At 41.5% G+C, this 27,208-nt stretch overlaps 1 protein-coding gene across 2 annotated transcripts in view; it reads right to left on the bottom strand.

Annotated features, from left to right (window-relative positions):
• The window catches only part of ATOSA (atos homolog A), a 79,314-nt gene that overhangs the window by 2,160 nt on the left and 49,946 nt on the right, over positions 1-27,208 (bottom strand). For both annotated transcript variants that reach the window (XM_060755563.2, XM_060755562.2), the window contains exons 2-11: positions 26,008-26,192; positions 23,123-23,325; positions 20,703-20,828; positions 16,427-18,239; positions 13,598-13,708; positions 12,491-12,567; positions 8,671-8,779; positions 8,053-8,211; positions 5,576-5,644; positions 3,597-3,796 (exon numbers count right to left, since the gene is read on the bottom strand). In XM_060755563.2, the coding sequence (XP_060611546.2) occupies positions 3,597-3,796; positions 5,576-5,644; positions 8,053-8,211; positions 8,671-8,779; positions 12,491-12,567; positions 13,598-13,708; positions 16,427-18,239; positions 20,703-20,828; positions 23,123-23,325; positions 26,008-26,192 (3,052 nt within the window). The remainder of the gene's footprint in view (positions 1-3,596; positions 3,797-5,575; positions 5,645-8,052; positions 8,212-8,670; positions 8,780-12,490; positions 12,568-13,597; positions 13,709-16,426; positions 18,240-20,702; positions 20,829-23,122; positions 23,326-26,007; positions 26,193-27,208) is intronic.

Below are 27,208 nucleotides of genomic sequence, written 5' to 3'. Positions count from 1 at the left end.
CCTAATCCATCTAAAACACAGACGTGTGCTTTTCATCTTAAGAACAGACAAGCATCTTGAGCTCTGAGGGTTTACCTGGGAAGGAATCTCACTGGAGCATTGCAGCACACCCAAATACCTGGGAGTCACTCTGGACCGTGCTCTGACCTACAAGAAGCACTGCCTGAACATCAAGCAAAAGGTGGGCGCTAGAAACAATATCACACAAAAGCTGAGTGGCACAAGCTGAGAATCACAACCAGATACAGTGTGCGCTATGCTACTCTGCTGCTGAGAAGACATGTCCAGTGTGGAACACATCTCACCACGTTAAAACGGTGGATGTAGCTCTTAATGAGACATGCTGCATTATCACAGGATGCCTACACCCAACACCGTTGGAAAAATTATACTGTTTAGCCGGCATTGCTCTACTTGACATCTGCCAGGAAGTAGCAGCCAATAATAAAAGGACCAAGGCATTGACATCTCCAGCCCATCCCCTGTCCAGATATCAACCAGCATGCCACCACCTTAAATCAAGAAATAGTTTTCTAAGATCTAGAGAGACACTCGCTGGAACACCCCAGCAAGCAAGAGTCCAAAAGTGGCAGGCTCAAACTCAGAACCAATGGCTGATACCAAATGAGAGACACACCCCCCCCTCCCCGGGCACACAGAAAACTGGGCGACTTGGAAGGCGCTGAACAGACTGCACTCTCGCACCACGAGATGCAGAGCCAACCTTAAGAAATGGGGCCACAAAGTGGAATCCACGACATGCAAGTGTGGAGAAGAGCAAACCACTGACCACCTACTGGAATGCACCCTGAGCCCTGCCACATGCACAAGGGAGGACCTTCTTGCAGCTACACCAGATGTACTCCAAGAGGCCAGCTAGTGGTCAAAGGACATTTAGCATAATGCCAAATTTTTAACTTTGATTGTTTTTTAAAATATATTATAACTGTATCCAAGTCACTTCTGACACAATAAATAAAATAAAATCTAAGTTCTGGATGAGGACTACAACCTTATGCAGGTTAGGGTGAAGTTCCAACAGTATTCTTCCCTGATGATAGTCAACAACCACCAGAATCCAAAACTATAATAGTGCTACCAAAAAGCTTTAGGAATCATAGAATCCTAGAGCTGGAAGAGACCTCATGGGCCATCCAGTCCAACCCCATTCTGCCAAGAAGCAGGAAAATTGCATTCAAAGCATCCCCAACAGATGGTCATCCAGCCTCTGTTTCAAAGCTTCCAAAGAAGGAGCCTCCACCACACTCCGGGGCAAAGAGTTCCACTGTTGGACAGCTCTCACAGTCAGGAAGTTCTTCCTAATGTTCAGATGGAATCTCCTTTCTTGTAGTTTGAAGCCATTGCTCCATTGTGTCCTAGTCTCCAGGGCAGCAGAAAGGAAGCTTGCTCCCTCCTCCCTAGGACTTCCCTCACATATTGATCCATGGCCCTCATCATGTCTCCTCTCAGTCTTCTCTAAAGGTTAAACATGCCCAGCTCTTTAAGCTGCTCCTCATAGGGCTTGTTCTCCAGACCCTTGATCTGCTCCTTCCTCCCTATGACTTCCCCTCACATATTTATACATGGCCCTCATAATGTCTCCTCTCAGCCTTCTCTACTGAAGGTTAAAGATGCCCAGCTCTTTAAGCCACTCCTCACAGGACTTGTTCTCCAGGCCCTTCATCATTTGTTTATAATCTGAACAATTATTTTTGAGTTAATTCAAAAGGCAACCGTGGCATTTCCATGTATCCTTACATGACCCCTGCTTTGAGGATCAGGTTTCAGCTTAGCTGAAGCAAGGACAACAAATTATAAATACCAATTCCAAATTTTAAATCACTTTTGATATTCAAGCGAATTTTTAGAAATGAGTCATAAACACTGTATTTCTACTTACAGATAGGAATGCTGAGCCACTAAGCTTATTATTTTTATGTCCTCCTGAACAGTCTTTTGCAACCACCGAGAAACAACGTGGGTCTCCGAGGCCAAAGGAAGTGTATCCCCACACGACCTCTTGAGACTTGCCAAGAAAGGGTTTTAAAAGGACTCAATTAGCGTTATGCATCAGATTATTTGGAATTTTTTTATAGACGCGAGTAAGTCTCTAGGTGGAGAATGGTGATTTGCACATCTCTGCGTTGCATCAGGAAATTATAGGTTAGGATTGCAATTATGGAGGCAGGTAAAAAGACAGCCTGCCAACCAAAACATCCAAAAGTTTTGATGAACACACAAATCTGGGCATGAAAAGTGGCACAAACCATCTTTTTTAAATGTTTTAAAAGGTCACTTTTGTTTTTGTGGGGTTTTTTTTTTTCCTATCCCCATATGTCAAGTTTCAGCCCTAGGCAAATGTTTCTGCTGACAGGCTCTTGCTGAAGAGATGATACAATAAAAGCGCTGACAGACCTTTAATTGGGGCCTTCTCAACAGATGAGGCCACAAAGCAATTTACAGTTGTATGACTTCATTTGTTTTGGAGAGAACTTGCAGGGTTTCGGCAGCTCAACTTGTTTTATCATCTAATGTTACAGCAAAAAATAAAAATAAATGAAAAACCAGTATTTATTTCTCATTCATTACAGGGACATGTCAGCTAACAACCTATGATGAAGTAGTTCCTTTTTTTACAAATTGTTTCTCCTCCTCGTCCTTTGTCTAAGTTGAAAGGGTTTGAGCAGCATTGGCGTTGGAAAGATAAAGAAAGATAAACGTTCAGTGTTGTTTGCAGCAGTGTGTTGGTAAGAAACAAGGTAATAAAGCAGTATTTCTCAACTTGGGGGTCGCGACCCCTTGGGGGGTCGCGAAGGGGTGTCAGAGGGGTCGCCGAAGATCGTCAGAATATACAATGTTTTCTGTTGGCCATGGGGGTTCTGTGTGGGAAGTTTGGCCCAATTCTATCATTGATGGGGTTGAGAATGCTCTTTGATTGTAGGTGAACTATAAATCCCAGCAACCACAACTCTCAAATTTCAAGGTCTATTTTCCCCAAACTCCACCAGAGTTCACATTTGAACATATTGAGTGTTCATGCCAAGTTTGGTCCAGATTGATCATAGTTTTGAGTCCACAGTGCTCTCTGGATGTAGGTGAACTACAACTCCCAAACTCAAGGACAATGCCCACCAAACCATTCTAGGATTTTCTGTTTTGATTGTAGGTGAACTATAAATCCCAGCAACTACAACTCCCAAGTGTCAAGGTGATTTCCCCAAACTCCACCAGTGTTGACATTTGGGCAGATTGAGGATTCGTGCCAAATTTGGTACAGATCCATCATTGTTTCCGTCCACAGTGCTCTCTGGATGTAGGTGAACTACAACTCCCTCATCATGTCTCCTCAAAGTCAATTCCCACCAAACCATTCTAGGGATGCTTGCCATAGATGCAGGTGAAACATCAGGAGAGAATGCTTCTAGAACATGGCCATATAGCCTGAAAAACCTGGCCATATAGCCTGAACAACCCAAACCTATATTAGTTTGCATGGGCTTTTTCCAAAAGATTTTGTCAGCATCAATTACAGTGCACGTTGAGCATTCGAATGGCATTGCAGCATGCAAAGAGGTGCCTACTCGGGGCAGCCTTACCTCAGGTGAATGAGGTAGCGTAGTAGCCTTTCTTCCGTGTGTCGCGTGTTCTCTTTATTGATGCTTCGCTTAGTTTCTCGTCTCACAGGGACAGAAAAGGTTCTTTGCCGCAGGAATGTCTGGTGATTGGCAGGCATCTCGCGCAGGTCGTAAATCACCACAAACATCTTCACCACAGTCTTGTTAGGGTTGAATAAGGTCTGGAAAAGTGCAGCAAGGAGGTGCTTGATAAGGCCATTGAGCAACTGCAAGGATTAAACACCTAAGTGTGTGCAGTGGGTTGTACTCAACAGTGTCTGCTCTGCAACAGAAAACCGGATCAATAGAAGTCCAAATAGAATCATAGAGTTGGAAGAGACCTCATGGGACAACCAGTCCAACCCCTTGCAAAGAAGCAGGAAAATCGCATTCAAAGCACTCCCGACAGATGTCCATCCAGCCTCTGTTTAAAAGGCTCCGAAGGAGGAGCCTCCACTACACTCCGGGCAGAGAGTTCCACTAGTGAACAGCTCTCACAGCACTGGAACTCTCTTTTAAATCCTTGTGTGTTATTGTCTAACTGTGAGTTGTATTAATTGTATTATTTATTTGCTTATTGTTTTTACTGATGTGTTGTTGGGTTTGGCTTCATGTAAGCCGTCCCAAGTCCCCTTGGGGAGATGGCGGCGGGGTATAAATAAAGTATTATTATTATTATTATTATTATTATTATTATTATTACTGTTACTAGCTGTCCCCTGCCACGCATTGCTGTGGCCCACATGGGAGTTCTGTGTGGGAGGTTTGGCCCAATTCTGTCATTGGTGGGGTTCAGAATGCTCTTTGATTGTGAACTATAAATCCCAGCAACTACAAATCTCAAATGTCAAGATTCTATTTTCCCCAAACTCCACCACAAACTCCACCAGTGTTCACATTTGGGCATATTGAGTATTTGTGTAGAGTTTGGTCCAGATCCATCATTGTTTGAGTCCACAGTGATCTCTGTGTGTAGGTGAACTACAACTCCAAACCCAAAGGACACTGCCCACCAAACCCTTCCAGTATTTTCACTTGCTCATGGGAGAACTGTGCCAAGTGTGGTTCAATTCCATCGTTGGTGGTGTTAAGAATGCTCTTTGATTGTAGTTTAACTATAAATCCCAGCAACTACAACTCCCAAATGACAAAATCAATTTTTTTGAGTTAAGGACATACATTGGGTTGTTAGGTGTCTTGTGTCCAAATTTGGTGTCAGTTCATCCAGTGGTTTTGGAGTTCTGTTAATCCCACGAACGAACCTTACATTTTTATTTATATAGATTATTATTATTATTATTATTATTATTATTCCTCGGGACGTGGTGGAATAGAGAGGCAGAGTTTTCCTCGACTTCCTCTTCCCCTTACAATTTTTGCGCCATTGTTCAAACTGGTCTCAGGCCCCCACAAAGCTCTTCATACTGGTGATGTGGGGAGGGATACTGGATTTTCCTGTTTCTTTGCAAGAAGCCTCCTTGGATCAAACAGCTTCCTATCAACAGCAGGAAACTGCAGGATGCATCGCTGTTTCACACAAATCAGTTCTCTCTCTGGCCACAACATTTATTATGCTGAGCAACCAATATAATGTTCTTTATATCAACCAAATGAATGGAGATCAATATCAGTAATCCATACAACCAGCCACCATTCCATGCAGCCATTTCCAAGGACAGACTGGTCTTATTATAGGTATGCTGATAATCATTATTATTAGCTATTATTTGAAACACAACAAGATGAGTCCACAGCAGACAAGATCACTCTGCTGGCTGTTGTATTGGATCACATGTTGTACAATTATTATTATTATTATTATTATTATTATTATTATTATTATTAGTTTTCTGTTGGAAAATGTATTCAGTGAACGAAACCACCAGAATTCTTCCCAATTTTATTACCAACGCCTGATGAAAATGGAATTGGGAGCATTGCAACCCTAACTGAGTACATACCACTTGTATGGTTCCTGAAGGGGGCACGCGATAACCCCTTTTCCCAAGGGACTCCAAAGCAATGACACCCTGTTTTGGAGGGAGACACACAACCAGAAGCAGAAGATTACAGACTTGTACCGCAGTGTAAACCGAGCTCGTGAAATTCAACACAACAGAAACAGAAAGCGAGAAAACATATTTTTGCACAGGACTACAACTTTTTGCCCATCCTGAGAACATCTCTGGAACTTCTTCCTACAAAGGCAACATATCAGTGAGGGACCCACAAAAGTATAATTAGTAAAGGGCATTTTAGACACGGCTAGGACAGCAGTTTCTCTTTGCAAGCATTCCTTCTAAGATGTCTTAAGCGGATGGGGGGGGGGGGGGGGGGGAGGAAAGGGTCTGAGGCTGTTAGGAATGGTGGGACTTGAAGTCCAAAACACCTGGAGAGCCCAAGTTTGCCCATGCCTTATATACAGGCTAGCAGGGACCACAGCAGGTAGATTTTGCCTAGGTCTATTGGGAAGGGAAATAGTCCAGCCTCCCTTCTCCTCTCTCTTGTCTGAGTTAACCGAATGCAAGTTTGTAGCACTGAGTCTGAGGTAAACCTCAGTGGGAGAAAGGTCTCAGTCTGTGAGGCCTGACAGTATGAGGTAGGCCTTAGTCTGTGAGAGAAGCTTCTGTGTAAGGTAGGCCTCACAGTGTGAGATAAGCCTTAGTCTGTGAGAGAAGCCTCTGTGTGAGGTAAGCCTCACAGTGTGAAGTAGGCCTTAGTCTGTGAGAAAAGCCTCTGTGTGAGATAGGCCTCAGAGTGTAAGGTAGGCCTTAGTCTGTGAGAGCAGCCTGTGTGTGAGGTAAGCCTGAGGCTGTTAGAAATGGGGGGAGTTGAAGTCCAAAACACCTGGAGGGCCCAAGTTTGGCCATGCCTGGTATATATGGATCGTTACAAACATGCATATTTATTTATTTACAGCAGGGGTCCCCAAACTAAGGGCCAAGGGCCAGATACGGCCCTTCAAGGTAATTTACCCGGCCCTCACTGAGGGTCAACCTAAGTCTGAAACTACTTGAAAGCACACAACAACAACAACAACAACAACAACAACAACAAGAATCCTATCTCATCGGCCAAAATCAGGTCCATACTTCCCACTGACATTCTAATAAGTCTATATTAATTAAAACTGTTCTTCGTTTTAATTATTGTACTGTGTTTAAGTATTTTTTGCACTACAAATAAGATATGTGCAGTGTGCATAGGAATTCATTCATGTTTTTTTCAAATTATAATCCGCCCCCCCAACAGTTTGAGGGACTGTGACCTGGCCTTCTGTTTAAACAGTTTGAGGACCCCTGATTTACGGCATTTATATGTCACCCTTCTCACCCCGAAGGGGACTCGGAGAGGCTTACAAGATATATATACATACAATATATTATATTATTAGCATGGTACAATATCAGTATTAAATATTACCATAGTGTACTATACCATTATATTGCAGTATTATTAGTAACATTGCATGTAATATAAATATATAATTATAATATCATATTATTATTATATATTATAATATATATTATTATTAGTAATAGTAGGTAGATATAGATATATATATATATATATATATATATATATATATATATATTGCCCTTCTCACTCAGGGCGGCTTACAAGATATATATACATACAATATATTATATTATTAGCATAGTACAATATCAGTATTAAATATTACTATAGTGTACTATACCATTATATTGCAATATTATTAGTAATATTACATGTAATATAAATTATAATTATAATACCACATTATTAGTAGTAATATATTGCATTGCATTATAATATTATATATATATATATATATATATATATATATATATATCCGCTCCGGCGGGAAGGTAACGGCGCTCCATGCAGTCATGCCGGCCACGTGACCTTGGAGGTGTCTAAGGACAACGCTGGCTCTTCGGCTTAGAAATGGAGATGAGCACCACACCCCAGAGTCAGACATGACTGGACTTAATGTCAGGGGACTACCTTTACTATATATTATATTATATTATATTATATTATATTATTAGCATACCACAGGAGACAAGGTGGACCGTCCCCTGGCCCCCTCTTTCTTCACTCTTTTCATTGTATTATTAGTATCGTATCGTATATTATATTATATTATATTATTAACATAGCACAGGAGACAAGGTGGAGCCATCCCCCTCTCTCTTCACTCTGGCCCAGAGCAGCTGAAATTCCACATAACACCCAGGATGACAAAAAATGAATGAGTATTTCCACATTTTATTTGCAGTATCATCAAGCCATTTAAAATCCTGTGTGCTGCTTGAAAGCTGGCACCACTAGCTTTGCATTTTGTCATTTGGACTCAGGCCTTTTTGTACACAAGTCCATTTTCTCAAAGGAAGAAACAGGATTTGACGTAAGGAAGTACTTCCATGGCTAAGTATATGGTTCGAATATATACCATGTAGGGAGAGGGTGCGTTGTCATCTGAAACACTGTAGAAGGAAACCTCGACTGGTAGCGTCATGTGCGTTGGACAAAACATCCCACTTGCTCCCACTTCGGCCGTGAAGCCATCTACGATGCCCAGGGGATCTAAGCGATAATTCAGGACAGATTCCTGGGAGGAGAAAACAAACACGGTTGAGAGAGTGGCCTCTGAAATCAAGTCTCTAGTAAATTATTTATTTTTATTTATTTACAGTATTTATATTCCGCCCTTCTCACCCCGCAGGGGACTCAGTAAAGGATCACTGGAAGGTGCTTGATACCAGACTATGTTTGATCAATTAAATGCAGTTATGGTTTGTGCCCAATTTGGTCCAGTGAATGAAAATACATCTTGCATATCAGACATTTACATAACAATTCAAAACAGTAGCAAAATTACAGTGATGAAGTAGCAACGGAAATAATGTGATGGTTGGGGGTCACCACAACATGAGGAACTGTCTTAAGGGGTCGCGGCATTAGGAAGGTTGAGAAACACTGCTAGAAAGGCACTTCCTGAAGCAATGCATGCCAGAGCATCAGGACACTGGTTACAACGAAAAGAGGGATTTGGGGATATATACATTACCTCAAAGTTTCCTAGAAGACTAAGACTTGTTACTGGTGGTGCGCTTGAACTCAGAAATGGCTTCTCGTGGACATCTGGATCACGCTCTTTGCTCAGACAATGTTGTGGACTAGTTCAAATAGTTGTAAGAAGCCAGAGTTAGTCCTTTTTTTTCTTCTACAGTTCTATCCATGCAAAAGATTTGGCTTTAAGCTTTTGATAATACTTACTTTATACACTCGAGTATAAGCCTAATTTTTCAGCCCTTTTTTTAGGTTGAAAAAGTCCCCCTCGGCTAAAAAAGGGTCTGAAAGGGGGCTTAAAAACTAGGCTTATACTCGTGTATATACAGTACTTTTTTTGGTTCAGAAATCCCAAAATCTCCCAGACAACTCAGTCAATGAAAGATTGTGGGATATTCCCCAAAATCACTTTTCAAAGCTCTAGATTCTATCCCCATGGATTTGAAAAATTGCCAGAACAAAGATGGAAAAAAATAGCCTAGTATCTCAGTATCATCTGACCACCTTCTGTGGAAGTGTCTGGAAATTCCCAACATTAAACATAGCAGGAGATTTGCGTGCCTTCAATAGCACGAAGCAGGGCACAAACCCAGTAAGTTTACGATCTGTTTTGTCTCAATTATAAGGTATTATTAACATAGGTTATATTGTTACATTCGGGTGTTAAAATAAGGAGTTAAAACTATGAAATCCTTTCTAAATTACTGTATAAGCTTAGTTTTTCAGCCCTTTTTAAAGGTTGAAAAAATTACCCACGCTTATATTTGAGTCAAGGTTATTTATTATTTTACTCTATTATTTATTTTTATTACATTTATTATTTTACTCTATTATTAATAGTATTATTAGTATTAGTATTATTAGTATTAGTACATTTAGTATTTTACTCTATTATTATTAGTATTAGTATTATTACATTTATTCTATTATTACTGTTATTATTACATTTCTATTATTTTACTCTATTTATTATTGTTATTATTCTATTAATACTGTTATTATAACATTTCCATTATTTTACTCTATTTATTACAGTTATTATTACATTTACTATTCTATTTTTACTTTATTACATTTCCATTATTTTACTCTATTATTGTTGTTATTATTACATTTATTATTTTACTCTATTATTATTGGAAGGATACGTAAGCACATTTACAGTGAAGAAGTTTAGAATAAAGGTTTAATCAGAGTTGGGCAGTCTTATCTGAAATAACAGTTTTATGTAAATATTCAAAAACATTTAGCCCACGGATACCTCAATTAATGTAATTGTATTGGTATCTATTTTTATTTTGAAATTTACCAGTAGCTGCCTCGTTTCCCACCCTCGGCTTATACTCGAGTCAATATGTTTTCCCAGTTATTTGTGATAAAATTAGGTGCCTCAGCTTACATTCGGGTCGGCTTATATTCGAGTATATATGGTATATACAGCTCAGCTTTTCCAAACCTTGCATAACTACACGAGAATTTAAGTAGTGGTTGACTTCTGATTGGAGAAGACGTAACCAATCTATCGACTAAAACTAGCTCTGCATATGACTGAATCAAAACATTTTGGGGACCCTTAAATGTTTTGAAGTAGCCAAAAATGCCCTCTTAAAATGACCACCTCTTTTAACTGATGCTTTTTCTAACACAACATGTACTATAGATAGTCTTTACAATTTTAAAAAAGTCTTTCTGCATCAAAAGTACCCTTTGAATTGATTAGAAAGATTTTTAGAATAAATTGAAGGTTGCAATCCTACAAGGGGCGTTCATTAAAGATGTCCCCGGACCCACTTCTATTTATCACAGGACGCTGAAACTGTACATGTGTAATGATCTAAGTCTCTATAGGTTACATGCCAATTGACAACACAGAACTGAGAACAGTCTTGATGTTACAGGTGCTGAAGTGGAGTGAGGTTTGAGAACGGACCCAGTGGAAGACAGAGCAGGCCTCAAGTTCCGTTACTTGAAAGGCCGCACACCAAAGGAGACGTTTGATAAGATGAAAGAGGTTGATGGGGATGATGCCCCATCATATGATGGAGTCAAGAACTGGCATCATTCATTTAAATTGGAGCTGTTTGGTGCAAACAGCTCCAATTCCTGGGTGACCCCACTCTGCTATTGATGAACACACCATCCAGCAAGTGGAGGTCGCCATTTTGGAAAATCGGCCAGTAACCATTCGCCTCCTAGCCCAAAATGTCAAGATGAGTGTGGGGTCTGTGGAAAAAAATCATGCAAGACCATTTTCACATGCATAAGATATCCCCTTGCTGGGTTCCCTGGCTACTCACATCTTTCCAGAAGCAGGAAAGGTGTGAGTAACCACACTTTACCAAGTGGTCACCTGTGAATCGCACATATGGTAGTTTCTGCGCCTGAGCAGACAGCTTTGGAACCTTCTAGATAGATTTGAAAACTTTTCTGGCGGTTAGCCCCGCCCACTCTCCACTTGTGAGTATAAGTAGCCAGTGGATGGGGCAACCGCCTCAGTTCTCTTCATTCGCTGCTCTGTCAGCAGCCGAGAACCTTTGTGTGACTAGCTTTTTGGGACTGCCTGACTGACTAAACCAACTGTGTAATTCACAGTTGACCATGATGGGGAAACAAGTCCAATGCTCTCAGGCTCTATTGACAATGATGTGCCATGGAAACCAGAAGGACTTTTTCAACAGAGTTTGTTTGTTTGTTTTTTTGTCATGTCAGGAGCGACTTGAGAAACTGCAAGTTGCTTCTGGTGTGAGAGAATTGGCCGTCTGCAAGGATGTTGCCCAGAGGACGTCCGGATGATTTGATGTTTTTATCATCCTTGTGGGAGGCTTCTCTCATGTCCCTGCTTGGGGAGCTGGAGCTGACAGAGGGAGCTCACCTACCTCTCCCCGGATTCGAACCTGCGACCTGTCGGTCTTCAGTCCTGCCGGCACAGGGGTTTAATCCACTGCGCCACCGGGGGCTCAACAGAGTGATCACACAGGATGAAAGTTAGGCCCATCACTTCGAGCCTGAGACTCAAGTCCAGATGATGCAATGGAAGCATCCTGACTCACCGCTTCCAAAGAAGGCATGTTCCCAACTATCAGCAGGCAAGGTCATGCTCACAATATTTTGGGACCAGCATGAAGTAAGATGGATGGATTTCCTAGCAAAGGGTCCCATGATCCCTGGGACATACTATGCTTCACAGACATGGAAATTGCAGGAGGTCATGCAAACCAAGAGACGTGGCATGCTCACCAAAGGTGTCTGCCTTCTGCAAAACAATGCACCATCCTCACTACCTCTGAAGATACTTGCCATAGATGCAAGCGAAACATCAGGAGAGAATGCTTCTAAAACATGGCCATATATCCCGAACTCACATGTTGCCCAAATGGAAAAATACTCCTGTGACTTTGGAATTCTACTGCATCCCCTTATTCACCCGACCTCACACCATCGACTTCCACCTCTTTCCAACAATGAAGTTATTTTTCAACAGCAAGCATTTCTCAGGTGACGAGACTCTGGTTTCCGAAGTCTCAACGTGGCCTTTGGAGCAACCTGTCGACTTCTACAACCGAGGTGTTTACAGTTGCTTAAAAAGATGGGAGAAGTGTGTGTCCCGAGTGGCACTGATGGAAAGAAAGACTAATAAATGTGCCAAATTTCATTGTTCTCAGTCCATGGCAAGTGGGTCAGGGGAAATATTTAATGAACGCCCCTCGTAATTATATATAGTGTGCATTCATTAGTTTAGTCCATAGGAATTTCTTCAAAATATCTTTATTTATCCAAGGTGAAAAATGCAAATATTGGAAAACACTTTTTAAAAATACCTTTTAGAGAAGCATTTCAGATGCAATAGTGATGTATCGAGATCAAAGCATCCAGATCGTGTTTTTCTTTCTGGAACCTGAAAATGCAGAGAGGTAGGGAGAAGGATGGAGGAAAACATGGCTAGTTTAGTTTACAGGGCCTTAAACTGAGCGAGAAATGTTGGATATGAATGAGAACACTTTATAGAAGCATGGAACCCAACAAGACAGTGGTTCTCAACCTGTGGGTCCCCAGATGTTTTGCCCTCCAACTCCCAGAAATCCCAGCCAGTTTCTGGGGACCTTTTCCCTTTAGATGAGGTCTTACCCATATAAACAGGCAACATATGGGCACAGGAGATATCTCACATCCTGTAGGTAATGATGCACATGCTGTACCTGTGTTATGCATTCAGTCCAAGATGTTGGCATGGCACTATAGCAGGCATGGGCAAACTTGGGCCCTCCAGGTGTTTTGGACTTCAACACCCACAATTCTTAACAGCCTACCGTCTAATGCTGACATTGGTTATGGGCCCAGCATGAGCTAATATGCACTAGTATGCCCAGCATAGCAGCAAAAGTACTCTAAAGCCCAGAACTCTGAAATTTTGTTTTTGTGTGATTTTTGTGCTTAAGTAGAAAGTAAAACAGCCATAGCTCAACATATGTCAAGTTTGCCATTTGAGCATTTAATCGCTGGCATCGGTTATGGATCCAGCACGCTTCTGCTGCGCCAAGACACTACACTTGGAGGACCATTGTAAATAATAAGTAAGGAAAGGCCATAATGCTTGCAATTTCCCACCAAGTTTTTCTTTTTAAGATTTGTTTTGTTTATATTTGTGAATATTTTAGTAAGTAACGTACAATAAAATAAAAGACAAAATGTCTGGAGTACCAGTTGGTTTGTACTTATTTGTACGCATTACTTATATCATGCCCAGTAATCATGGATGGTTCACAGAAAAACTCTGAATCCATGAAGAAGAAGGAGGATACAAAAAAGTCTAAAGTAAACAAATGTTAATGTGAATAATCTCAAAATCACTAAATGCTCTCAGGATTTAAAAAGACTATAAAGGGGAGAAAATGTGAAAGGGATGGAACTACATAACAGCTACTTACAGGACTTGAAAGTAGAGGCAATCCAGTTCGAGGATGGAAGGCTTTCGTAGAAGTACCATCTAAATGGTGAAAAGTGTTCTTGTGCCACATGTGTTTGAGTGATACTGTCCTCTGAACATACAAAATGTAAAATCAGTCACAATACTCATTTTGTTGGGACTCACTTCAAAATATTTTACATTACATTTGTGTAAGTGATTTCTCACAAGCAATGGCTGTCATCCTGTTTGTTGCATTCTCAGGTGCAAGTTAACCCTATATCTGCATATACATTTAGTCACCATTGAGGTTTGTATTCCTTTCTTCCCTTCACTGCAAACAAAGCATCGCTCACCACCAGATTGGAGTCACGGTAGCGCAATGGGTTAAACCGTTGTGCCAGCAGGACTGCTGACCAGTAGGTCAGCAATTCAAATCCGGGGAGAGCGGGTTGAGCTCCCACTGTCAGCTCCAGCTCCCCGTGCGGGGATATGAGAGAAGCCTTCCTCAAGGATAGTGAACATCAAACTTCCGGGCATCCCATGGGCAACGTCCTTGCAGACGGCCAATTCTCTCACACCAGAAGCAACTTGCAGTTTCTCAAGTTGCTCCTGACACGAAATAAACAAAACAGAACGCCAGACTTATTATGGTGCTACTGAAGTCCCGCATTTTCCAAGCCAGGTTATAAGGAAACTCACATTTGATCTAAGCAGCTTCTACAGAATGCTCACTTTCTCCTTGTCTTGCAACTCAAATAGGCTTCTTATGTGTGAAACCTAGCACCCATTATATAATATGGCTCTTAATACTGCTAGGCCCAAATCAATAGGCACTATGGAGCTTTCTTAGAAAATCAGGACATTTCGGTTTTATACTGGCATGATGTTTTGGACTAACAGCTAGTATTTCGGAAGAAATCAAACTGAGCAATCAGAGCCCTGTATTTCTATTATTAGGAAATATGATGATTGATCTATGAAAACTAAGCTTTATATCAAAAGGCAGAACATAAATATGCCGTTGATTGCAAACACTTTATAAGGATTTCAGCTGACCAATGGAAGCATTAAATTTCTGTCATGAAAGCAACTGAGATGAAGAAAGGAAACTAAAGAATATGTATTTGTCTTTGATGATACAATAGACTCACGTGTAGACCTATTTAACATGGCTCCATAACTTACATACCACATCCTGTGATGTTTCCCATCTTTTCCCCCTTCACATGAAATCTGCTCCAAAACAGGAGCTTTTTTCTTGAGTTCCAGGGCTAGAGAAGCAGATAGCGAAAACAGAAGAACGGCCTGCCTCAGGGGAGCATGCTTGCTCCATCCATGTTTAACATTTACACAAATAACCAGCCACTGCTAGAAAGGACACAGAGTTTCATCTACACTGACGATCGTGACATCACCGCTCTAGGAGGGGGCTTTGAAATTGTTAAACAGAAGCTCTCCAAAGCTTTAGGTGCTCCTATTGCCTATTACAGGGGAAACCAGCTGATTCCTAATCCATCTAAAATGCAAAGGTGTGCTTTTATTTATTTATTTATAACTTTTGTATCCCGATCTTCTCTACCTCCGTAGAGGGAGAGCGAGAATTCAATGCTAACAAAACAATCTAAGACATCATACATCAACAATAGAATTAAAATACATATAGAATAAAATTCGAAGCCAATTCATCAAGATAATTCATCTTAAAAACAGACAAACATCTCGAGCTTTGGGATTTCCCTGAGAAGGAATCCCGCTGGAGCATTCTAGCACATCCAAATACCTGGGAGTCACTCTGGACCGTGCTCTGACCTACAAGAAGCACTGCCAAATATCAAGCAAAAAGTGGACGCTAGAAACAATATCATACGAAAGCTGACTGGCACAACCTGGAGATCACAACCAGATACAGTGAGCGCTTTGCTACTCTGTTGTTGAGTACGCATGTCCAGTGTGGAACACATCTCACAGTGGATGTGGTTCTTAATGAGATATGCCACATTACCACAGGATGCCTACATCCAACACTGTTGGAGAAATTATACTGTTTAGCTGGTATTGCACCACCTGACATCCGCCAGGAAGTAGCAGCCAATAATGAAAGGACCAAGGTAGTGACATCTCCAGCTCATCCCTTGTTTGGGTATCAGCCAGCACACCAATGACTTAAATCAAGAAACAGCTTCCTAAGATCTACAGATATACTTGCAGGAACACCTCAGCAAGCGAGAGTCCAAAAGTGGCAGGCTAAAACCCTAAATGTCAATCTATGGCTAATACTGAATGAGAGACTTGCTCCTGGGCACACAGAAGACTGGGTGACTTGGAAGGCGCTGAACAGATTGCGCTCTGGCACCATGAGATGCAGAGCCAAGCTTAAGAAATGGGGCCACAAAGTGGAATCCACGACATGCGAGTGTAGAGAAGAGCAAATCACTGACCACCTGCTGCAATGCAACCTGAGCCCTGCTACATGCACCATGGAGGACCTTCTTGCGGCAACACCAGAGGCACTCCAAGTGGCCAGATACTGGTCAAAGGACATTTAATCAACTACCAAGCTTGCAAACTTTGTGTTTTGTCTGTCTGTCTGTTTGTTTGTTTTGTTAAAAATGTAATACAAATGTCTGGTTGCTCCATCACTAAGCACCATTAACTGCAGAACATATGACATTCTCACAGCAACACCAGAAGCACCCCAAGTGGCCAGCTTCTCATCAAAGGACATTTAACATAGTTTGTTAAAAAAAACTTTGTGTTTTAAATGCATTCTAACTGTACCCTCAACTTGCTTCTGACACAGTAAATAAATGTACACAAAAAGGCACACAAGTTAAAAAATGCTCCTTACCGATACCTCTGCGTTCTTCTTTTGTTCAAACAAAGCCACCAAACAGTCTTCGGGAGGCTTCTTCGGAGAACATTTTTGTCCTTCACAATCTGTTGGGTCTTCATTCTCATCATGGGCGTTTTTCACCCTCTCTTGTTTAGTTTTGCATTTGAAACTTTCCAGGTCTTTATGTAAATAGTTTTCAATACTAGCCAGTTGGGAGTTTTGTTCCATAGTGTGTTGTGGCTTGGAGCCTTTATTGAAGCACTTATGCTCACTTCTGTGCAAACTACTACCAGACGCCTGCATTACAGTCACTTTCACGTTTTCAGGCGTACTGGACTGATCTAATTGTGGATTGTTTAAAGAGTTCAGGTTGCTATTTGGACTAGCGTTTGTTCTGTTCTTGCATTTATCTGTACTAATCTGTTCATCGCTACCGTTGAAATGTGAATACTGCTTGGCGACAGCTTTCTTTGCTACTTGAGATTTATAGAGATAACCTGAAAGGACCGACTCCAACTTATCCGCCAATTCTGATTTATATTCTTCTTTGCTAGATGATGGGTTGAGGGAAGTTAATGGGCTTTGATTTCGATTCGTCGGAGGCTGCTGAAATGCATTCTGGACGACTTCACTGGGCTCTGCTTGCAGCAGTTTTCTTCTAATTTGAGAATTTGGAGATACATTCTGTTCATCATCCGATCGAAGTGTTGCTGGCATTCGACCTTTTGCCTTTGGGTTGTCGTCCATTAAAGGACCTCTCGATGCCTCTAAAGAGGCTTCTTTGCCTTTCTTCGATGGTTTCTCCTCTTCGCATGGACGGTGGAAAGCCTTTGGATTAACAGGACTCATGCCTTGAACATGAAACACGGGGTGGACAGCGGGTGACATGGAGGGATCACAGTGAATCAAATGCTGGGCAATCCTTGCGATCACCTCTTGCCGTTCTTGAAGCAAAGAGCTGATGAGAGGGTTCGCTTCCTCTACGGTTTGGCGGGATCCGTGGTTCATTGGGATGTAGGAATGGGACAGGGGGGTTTCTGGTAAGGTTTGAGCTTTCCTAATGGTTTCAGATGATGTCAGGTCCGTGGTCATGGTAGTTGAAACAGAGGATGTTTCCCTTCCCTTTTTTGCCAGGTTCTCTTCTTCGTGTGCGCTGCGCAAAACCTTTGGCTTTCCCAGGCCGGTTTCATTCGTGCCAAAGGGCCGCCCCATGACTGGGGATGTTGAAGGGTCACAGTGAATCAGATGTTGGGCAATCCTTGCTATAACTTCGTGCCGTTCTTGAAGAAGAGAGCCGATTAAAGGAATAGATTCGCCCAAAGACTGGCGGGTAGAGTAGCCGTTATGGACATAGGGATCAGCCAAGCAGAGCGGTTTCGAAGCTTCTTGGGGAAGCTTCCTAGTGTCAACAGCAGCTGTAAAGCACTGGACTTTGGACTCCGATGCTCCAAAGTCAGATAAAAGTCCGGTCGACGGGTAAAATTTGAGGTTTTTGACAGCTGTGCTAAACTCCGGGCCTTTTCTCCCTCCAAGCCCGCTTTCAGTCCGCATCAGTTTGCCACAAGCTCGCTGTGCATTGGGGACAGGGCCTTGCTCTACCGTGGCGGGGTCGCAGTGTGGGCGTTCATTATGCTCCTCTAGTCTCTTCTCATAGAAACCAAGGTTGGTGTGGATGCTGCAAGTCAAGACTGGATAGTTCGATTGTCTCGGCAAAGACTGGACGCTGACTTTCAAGGCCACGTTGTAAGATACGTTGGGAATGGGGAAAAAATGTTCCGTCGGTGTCTGGGAAAAGGTCCACTGGAGATCGACATGTGCAGCACTTACTCTGGAAAGCAGACCCAAAATACACAGTGGTTTTAATATATTTATTTGTTTATTTAGGAAGGACTGTGCTCCCTCATTTCTCTCCAAAAAATCCTATCCTAGTTGTATTTTACATTGTTCACGTCAGCATATTTTCAATTTTAATCTATTACATTTGGCCCAGCCATTTTTAAAATTGTTTATGTCACTATTGATTGTTTGTGATTTATATGATTTGTATGTGATTTATATGATTTGTATTTTATTGATTGTTTATTGATGTTGTGTTTATTGATGTTTTGTTTGATGTACTTTGGGCTTGGCCTCATGTAAGTCGCACCGAGTCCCTTGGGGAGATGGTAGCAGGGTACAAATAAAGTTTTTTATTTATTTATTTATTTATTTACAGTATTTGTATACCGCTTTTCTCACCTCAAGGTGGACCCAAAGCGGTTAAAACCTGTTCTTTTTTTTTCTTTTTTAAAGATTTTTATTAGTGAATACCATCAAGGCAGGGTGGTCCATGCCTTGGTTACATCCAAACTGGACTACTGCAATGCGCTCTACATGGGGCTGTCCTTGAAGACAGCCCGGAAATTTCAACTGGCGGCAGCCAGGCTCCTTACTGGAGCAAACTATAGGGAGCATACAACATCCCTATTAAAACAGCTTCATTGGCTGCCAATAAGTTGCCGAGCCAAATTCAAGGTGCAGATCATGACCTATAAAGCTCTAAATGGTTCGGGCCCCGCCTGTCTCCGTGATCACATCTCCTTCTTTGGACTGGCATGAACTCTAAGACCTTCTGGGGAGCCACTCCTCTTGGTCCACCTCCGTCAGAAGCATGGTTGGTGGGGACGAGAAAGAGGGCCTTCTCAGTGGTGCCCCCCCCCCCCCCCCGCCTCTGGAATGCCCTTCCAAGGGAAATAAAACAGGCCCCATTCCTCCCCTCCTTTCGTAAGAGCTTGAAAATCTTGTGGTTTCAACAAGCCTTTGAAAATGACCAGTTCTAACTCAGCCCTACACATTGTCAAATACGGCCTTATTCTTCCTACCAATTACCCAGATCACTTCCTCTAATTGGCCCCGGAATGAAGAGTCACAGACCCGTACCTCATATTATTGTTGCCTGCCATAGTATTGCACTTAATTCCTGGGCCCCCTATAATTTTTGGGCTTGCACAAATCTTGGCCCAGCCTTTTAAATTTTTAATTGCATTGAACAGGCAGGATTACTTTTAATTTATGTGTGTTATGGCGACAATTTTTATGCTTATATTGTTTTGTTCATCTTATGATTTGTATGTTTTGTGATGTTACCTGGGAACCGCTCTGAATCCCCTCAGGGAGATAGAGCGGTATATAAATAAATTTTATTATTATTATAAGACAAATCGACAACAATTAACACAATAGACAAACTATAAATGAAAATGAAACCAAAGAAATCAAACATCAAACATATTACTGTGATTCTTTATACAGTGAAAGTGGGGGAACATAAATACAGAGAGAAGTATGGAAACAGAGAAGAGAAAGAGAGAAACATAATAAAAAATAAAATAATAAAAAACATTTAAAAAGAAGAAGAAAGAAAGAGAAAAAAAGAAAGGAGCAGGGAAGGAGATGAGAGGAAGAAGATGGGATGGAGGATCGGGGAAGGGGGGATATCGGGAAGAGGGAAAAAAGAAGAAATTTTAAAAAGGGAGGATGGAAGTAAATAATAATAATAATAATGTTGCAATCCCAGGTGACAGCAGGATTGCAGAGAAACAACTGGAAAAGCTGACACGATATGAGGATTTATAGATCGAACTGCAAAGACTCAGGCACAAACCAGTAAAGGTGGTCCCAGTGGTGATCGGCAGACCGGGTGCAGTGCCTAAAGACCTTGGCTTGCACTTAAACACAAAATTACCATCTGCCAGCTGCAGAAGGCCACCTTACTGGGATCTGCACACATTATTCGCTGATGCATCACACAGTCCTAGACACTTGGGAAGTGCCCGACGTGGGATCCAATACAACAGCCAGAGAGTGTCTGCTGTGGACCCATCTTGTTGTGTTTCAAATAATAATAATAATAATAATAAAATTTAAACAATAAAAATAATAGACAAAAAAGGGGGGGAAAGAAAGAGAAAGGGGAGGGGGGAAGAAAAAAAGAGGTGAGAAAAATCAGTTTAGCTTTGAAAAGTAACATAAAAACACATGCGTTGCAGGGCTCAGGAAAACAACAATTATGCTTAATTGTGTATCTAAAGAACAGGTTCTATATATCGCTAGTATATAGAACCTGTTCTTTGGATAAACAATTTAGCACAATCGTTGTTTTCCTGAGCCCTGCAACACTTTTTTTTTTTACGTTACTTTTCAAAGCTAAACTGATTTTTTTCCTCAATAACACACCCAGCTAAGCTGCATAAAAGCATCCTCCTATGTCTACTAAAGAACAAATGAATAGTAATTGCTGCTTGAGACTTACCGGTAGAGGATATTACGAGGGACTGCTCCATGGGAGACACTCAGCCAAGCACTTAACTGAGAAAAGAACACAAAAGAACGGACAGCCAATAAGAGGGTCTTCTCTTCGATGAATCGATCACCGCTTCTACAAATATAGGAAAGAGAAACAGACATGTGTTCGTGAACATTACATATGAAATACCCCCCCCCCCAAACCTCAACACTCATTTTTTGTATATATTTTTGTAAATTTCTGTATATATTTCAGATTTCAACATTAATGTCAAAAATATGTAGTATGATCCTACATAGGATTTGTGCTACATTAGAACAGTAAAGACAAATATCACTTAAATAAAATAAACATTAAATATTAAGTACAGTGTTCCCTTGCTACTTTGCGGTTCGCTTTACGTGGACTTGCTGTTTCGCGGGTTTTTGAAAATATTAATATAAAATATACAAGGTTTGCGTCCTCAGAAAAGGAGGCTGGTGTGAGGGGTGGAACTCCCTCCGCCGCGGCGCTCTGCTTGCCCTCCCGCGACTTGGAGCGCTTGTGCAGCCGCTCCTTGTCCTGGCCCATCCCGAGGGTGCCTGCCTGCCTCCCTGGCCTCCGCAGAGCCTCTGGTGTCTGCAGAGGCTAGGGAGGCAGGCCTTCCCCGCTGCGGCTCAGACCGCCGCTCTGCCGGTGTCTACAGAGACCAGGGAGGCAGGCCTCCCCTGCTGCGCCTCAGGCCGCCACACTTCCGGGATCCTGAGGCGTGGCAGAGAAGGCCTGCCTCCCTGGCCTGCTGATGCCTGCGTGGCTCCGGAGGCAGGTAAAAAAGCGCAGGTAAGAAAATCTGCAAAGTAGGGATGCTATATTAATTTTAATATTTGTGCATTATGCTTAAATAATGTATAAATATTAAAATTAATATAGCCCCCCTACTTCGCATATTTTCACTTATCACAGGTGGCCCTGGAACGGAACACCCGCCATAAGTGAGGGAAGACTGTAACCGAAAAAATAAAATAAGGTGTAAACACTGAATTCATCTGGGAATCTGCTATTGCAATACATGCAATGAAGTGGTTTAAAACCAGTATAAAAGACAAAGACTTCTGGAATAGGTATAATGCTTTTAACAGTTTTACAGTATTTGTGTGTTTTTATGTACATTTATTTATATGATGTATCATATTTTATTTGATTCATATGCGGCATTGGATATTTCCATATTGTAAGCCATTCTGAGTCCCCCTTGGGGTGAGAGAAAGCGGGATATAAATATAGTAAATAAATAAATAAACTTGTCTCGAGTGCCCATATGCAGATATTAAAAACAATTCAGTGAGGGCATCGATTTCCAGGTGGAAGGCGGTCCCGGTCGGGGTTGGCTTGACACACCTCTTGGCACATTTCTCTCTTTTGCCCTCCATTCGTGCCTCTTCAAACTCCACAGCACTGCTGGTCACAGCTGACCTCCAGCTGGCGCACTCAAGGGCCAGGGCTTCCCAATTCTCAGTGTCTATGCCAGAGTTTTGAAGGTTGGCTTTGAGCCCATCTTTAAATCCCCTTTATTGGAGAACACAGAAATGCTGGACCACTCTAATACTACTGTGTCAGCCTACACAGAGAAACCACTGAAATCCACAAGCATGTGGACAATTTCAACAGAAAGGAGAAAACCATGAAAATGAACAACATCTGTCTACCTGTAATTAAAAAAAACTCTAAAATCGGGACAGTAACAAAAAAAACCACTCAAAAACAGGGGAATTCCAGTCAAGGAACAATCGGGGACAGCTAATCACCTCCCAACAAAGGATTCCCCCAGGCAGGAAGCAGCTAGGCTTTGAAGCTGAAAGGCTATTCAGTCCTAATCAAGGCCGCCAATTGCAGCATTCATACAAGTATTCTTTCTCCCACCCTGGACCTTCCACAGATATATAAACCCTGCTTTCCTAGTTTCCAACAAACCTCACAACCTCTGAAGATGCCTGGCATAGATGTGGGTGAAACGTCAGGAGAGAATGCTTCTGGAACATAACCATACAGCCCAGAAAATCCTCTCTCTCTCTCTCTCTCTCTATAGTATATATATCTTATAAGCCGTTCTGAGTCCCCTTTGGGGTGAGAAGGGCGGCATATAAATGGCGTAAATAAATAAATAAATATAAATAAAATTAACAGCAACCCAAGAATATTATTTATCATCACTATGTTGAGCTACAATGAGCCATTAGCACAATCAATGAATATATAAACCTGCAGAAAAGTGGGCACCCACCTGAAACTCAGTATCTTCCAGACATAAAAATGGAATAAGGAAACTTACAAAATGAAACCTCCCCATCAATCCATGGTAAACTCAAAGAGACAGAAACATAGACACTCCTTTCCCGTGTATGTGGTCACTTCAAGAATCTTAGACCAACTTTTGAGCATCAACTTACTGCCGTGGAACCGGCTCCAAAATCCATCTTTCGAGTAACAGTGCGTCTTGCTTGATGGCGGGATCATTTAAGTCGCTCCCTTCTGTGGCGGGCCCTTCGTCGCTATAGCAACAGTCTGGAAGCAGCATCACTTCGATCATGATAGGAATATTATTCTTCCACAGCAACGTAACCTCGGACCGAGTGCGTCTAGCTTGACGACACTTGGACAAAGAAAGAGAATATTGGATTTAAAATCCCATGCACGAGCCAGACAGGAAAAGTCCAAAGTCGATCTGCTTTGGTGACTATTCTGTCTGGAATTATTTTCAAATTCAACAGTATCTCTACGGCCAACCTCTCTGTAGTGACACTCCCAACCCAATGGTGTAACTACTTAAATACCTTTGATTTGTGAAACTTGATTAGTTGATTAAATCAGAGTTTGCCCAACAGTTACAGCTTTGAACACCAAGTGTCAAGATTTGCCAGTACTGCACTTTTGTTTTATCTGGGGAGCCAAGTTGAAATGCTTCAGGCAGGAATTCTCCTTCTGCAAATTTTGAATCTCCATATCACTTAACTTGAGAAACTGCAAGTCACTTCTGGTGTGAGAGAACTGGCCGTCTGCAAGGACGTTGCCCAGGGGACGCCCGGATTTTTTACCATCCTGTAGGAGGCTTCTCTCATGTCTCCGCATGAGAAGCTGGAGCTGACAGGCAGGAGCTCACCCTGCTCCCCGCATTCGAACCGCTGACCTTCAGGCCAGCAGTCCTACCGGCACAAAGGTTGAACTCATTGTGTCACCGGGGGCTCCATCATTTAACTAAGAGTCCCCACAATGGTTAAGTGACGGAAAATGATTTTAACGATGAGACGCTGAGATTTGTATTTATGTTTTTAATTGTTAATTGTTATTGTTTTACATGGTTATTTTATATGTAATTGTCTTAGCTATATTCTTATCTTGTAAGGCATTGATTGCCAAATGTAATAATAATAATAATAATAATAATAATAATAATATAAGAAAACTTTATTTATATCCTGCTACCATCTCCCCAAGGGACTCGGATGTGGCTTACATGAGGCCGAGCCCAAAGTACATCAACAGTAAAAGCAATAAGAAAACAATCAAAGCAACAGTTAAAATAAATCTCATAAACAAAAGTAAACAATAGACAGTAACAATAACAACAAGCATTAAAAACCTATGGCTAAAACCTATGTAAGCCTCGAGTCACCTTTGGGCTGAGAGGGGTGGTATACAAATAAAGTAAACAAATAAATTAATTAATTAAAATAGGCTTTGAGAGGTTTAGCACAGCTGGTAGATCATCAACAATTATAAGATCTATCAACCAAAAGGTTGGTAGTTCGAAGCCCCGGGTTGGCGTAAACTGCCAACTGTCAGCCTAGCTCACTGTTTACCTAAGCAATTTGAAAACAGCTTTAGCTGTGATTAGAGTAATAGGTATCTCTAAAAAACAGGGGAGGTGTTTTACGACACCATAAAGAAAAAAAACAGAAAATGTTGGGTGACCAAAAGGAAGGAGGAAGTCCTGACGGCTCTTCGTCACAGAGGATAGAGCAACAGCACCTCCTGGACTCGAGCCCAACTTTCCATGGCACCTCCTTCTGTTCTGTCTGTCTGTGTATTGTCTATACAAAGTGGCATTGAATGTCTGCTGTGTATATGTACTGTGATACACCCTGAGTCCCCTTCAGGGTGAGAAGGGCGGAATATAAATATAGTGTAGTTGTTGTTATTATTTTACTGACACAAAAACAAAGTACGTCACAGCAAACGAGATCTATATGCTGGATTTCATATAACAAAATCACAAGTCAAACACTTCCCAAGCGTCTAGGACTGAGTGATGCATTATTATTATTGTTTGTTTGTTTGTTTGTTTGTTTTATTGACACAAAAACACAATATGTCACAGCAAACGAGATCTATATGCTGGATTTCGTATCACAAAATCACAAGTTGAACACTTCCCAAGCATCTAGAACTGAGTGATGCATTATTATTATTATTATTATTACTATTATTATTATTATTATTATTATTATTATTTTACTGACACAAAAACACAGTATGTCACAGCAAACGAGATCTATATGCTGGATTTCGTATCACAAAATCACAAGTTGAACACTTCCCAAGCATCTAGAACTGAGTGATGCATTATTATTATTATTATTATTATTATTATTATTATTATTTTACTGACACAAAAACACAGTATGTCACAGCAAATGAGATCTATATGCTGGATTTCGTATCACAAAATCACAAGTTGAACACTTCCCAAGCATCTAGAACTGAGTGATGCATTATTATTATTATTATTATTATTATTATTATTATTATTATTTTGCTGACACAAAAACACAGTATGTCACAGCAAACGAGGTCTATATGCTGGTCACAAGTCGAACACTTCCCAAGCGTCTAGGACTGTGTTGTTGTTGTTGTTGTTGTTATTATTATTATTATTATTTATTCTCAAATGTTGAAAAGCTTTGCATATTCTAGATATGTCGATATTTAATATTTGCATAGCATATTTACTGGTGGCGCAGTGGGTTAAACCCCTGTGCCAGCAGGACTGAAAGACCGACAGGTCGCTGGTTCGAATCCAGGGAGAGCATGGATGAGCTCCCTTTGTCAGCTCCAGCTCCCCATGCAGGGACATGAAAGAACCCGCCCACAAGGATGGTAAAACATCAAAACATCCGGGCTGTCTCCTGGGCAACGTCCTTGCAGACGGTCAATTCTCTCACACCAGAAGCGACTTGCAGTTTCTCAAGTCATTGCTGACACACACACAAATGGAAAAATGAGTTTTGACATGAGCATAATCAGCAATGAAAAGGAAGACTCCTCCTCCTCCTACCTGGCCCAGTTTGTCACTGCATTCATGCTTAGTTCTGGTAGGTTGACTTGACTGCGCTGGAGGACAGTGGAGGCCTTCGGTTCTTCCCTTGACAGAATATTCCGGTGTTCTCCCTTCAGTAATCAGCAAGGCCAAGTTGACAAGGAATTCCTCAGCTTCATATTCAAAATATTCATCTAAAGTATCTACAAGAAACCAACACACCCAATGAGATCACAAGTGAGAACCATGATTTTAGACACACATGTATGATGGATGCTACATTTAAAATACATTATACTTGGACAAAATTCAAAAAATGAAAAGAAAACCTATAATCCGTCCGGAAAACTGTAGCTATGTATTTCTGAATGTCTCTTAGGTTCCCTTGTGACTACAATCCAATTATTCTATGCATCCTAACTCTATAATGCTATCCATTTTCTGTGCTTTCCCATCCTAAGATCAAGAAATAGGAACCCCTGGTTGCAGAATGGGTTAAACCTTTATGCCAGCAGGACTGCTGACCGAAAGGTCGGTGGTTCAAATCCGAGGAACGTGGGGAGCTCCTGTCTGTCAGCTCCAGCTTCCCATGAGGGGACATGAGAGAAGCCACCCACAGGATGGTAAGACATCCGTGTGTCCCCTTAGCAATATCCTTGAAGACAGCCAATTCTCTCACACCACAAGCGACTTGCAGTTTCTCAAGTCGTGCCTGACACACACACAAAACAATCAAGAAATTATTTCCTAAATGTACTTCCAATGGGTTGAAGGCCAAGCAAATTTACAACAATAATGATGATTACAAATTTAAGTGCCAAGATCTTAGAATCCGCACTATGTCCATAGAAGTATGTGGTCTGTGTAGCCTGGTTGGATCCTACTGTTGATAACATGCTGGCTTCTTTTGCTGGTTGTTGGACTGAAGCCATATGATAAAATAAAATAAACAAATCACGCTTCAACAAGTAAACATGATCAAGCAAAATATGTTGACATTGTGCATTTCCCAAACAAACCAGGATCTCTGCAGAGTCCCTTTGAATCCTTAGAATCCTAGAGTTGGAAGAGACCTCGTGGGCCATCCAGTCCAACCCCATTCTGCCAAGAAGCAGGAAAATTGCATTCAAGGCACCCCCGACAGATGGCCATCCAGCCTCTGTTTCAAAGCCTCCAAAGAAGGAGCCTCCACCACACTCCAAGGCAGAGAGTTCCACTG

Source organism: Anolis sagrei, chromosome 9 (genome assembly GCF_037176765.1).
Source record: "Anolis sagrei isolate rAnoSag1 chromosome 9, rAnoSag1.mat, whole genome shotgun sequence".
In the NCBI taxonomy this organism is placed as follows: Eukaryota; Metazoa; Chordata; class Lepidosauria; order Squamata; family Dactyloidae; genus Anolis; species Anolis sagrei.
Note: the sequence above shows the minus strand (reverse complement) of the source record. Positions and strands in the feature narration are given on the sequence as shown.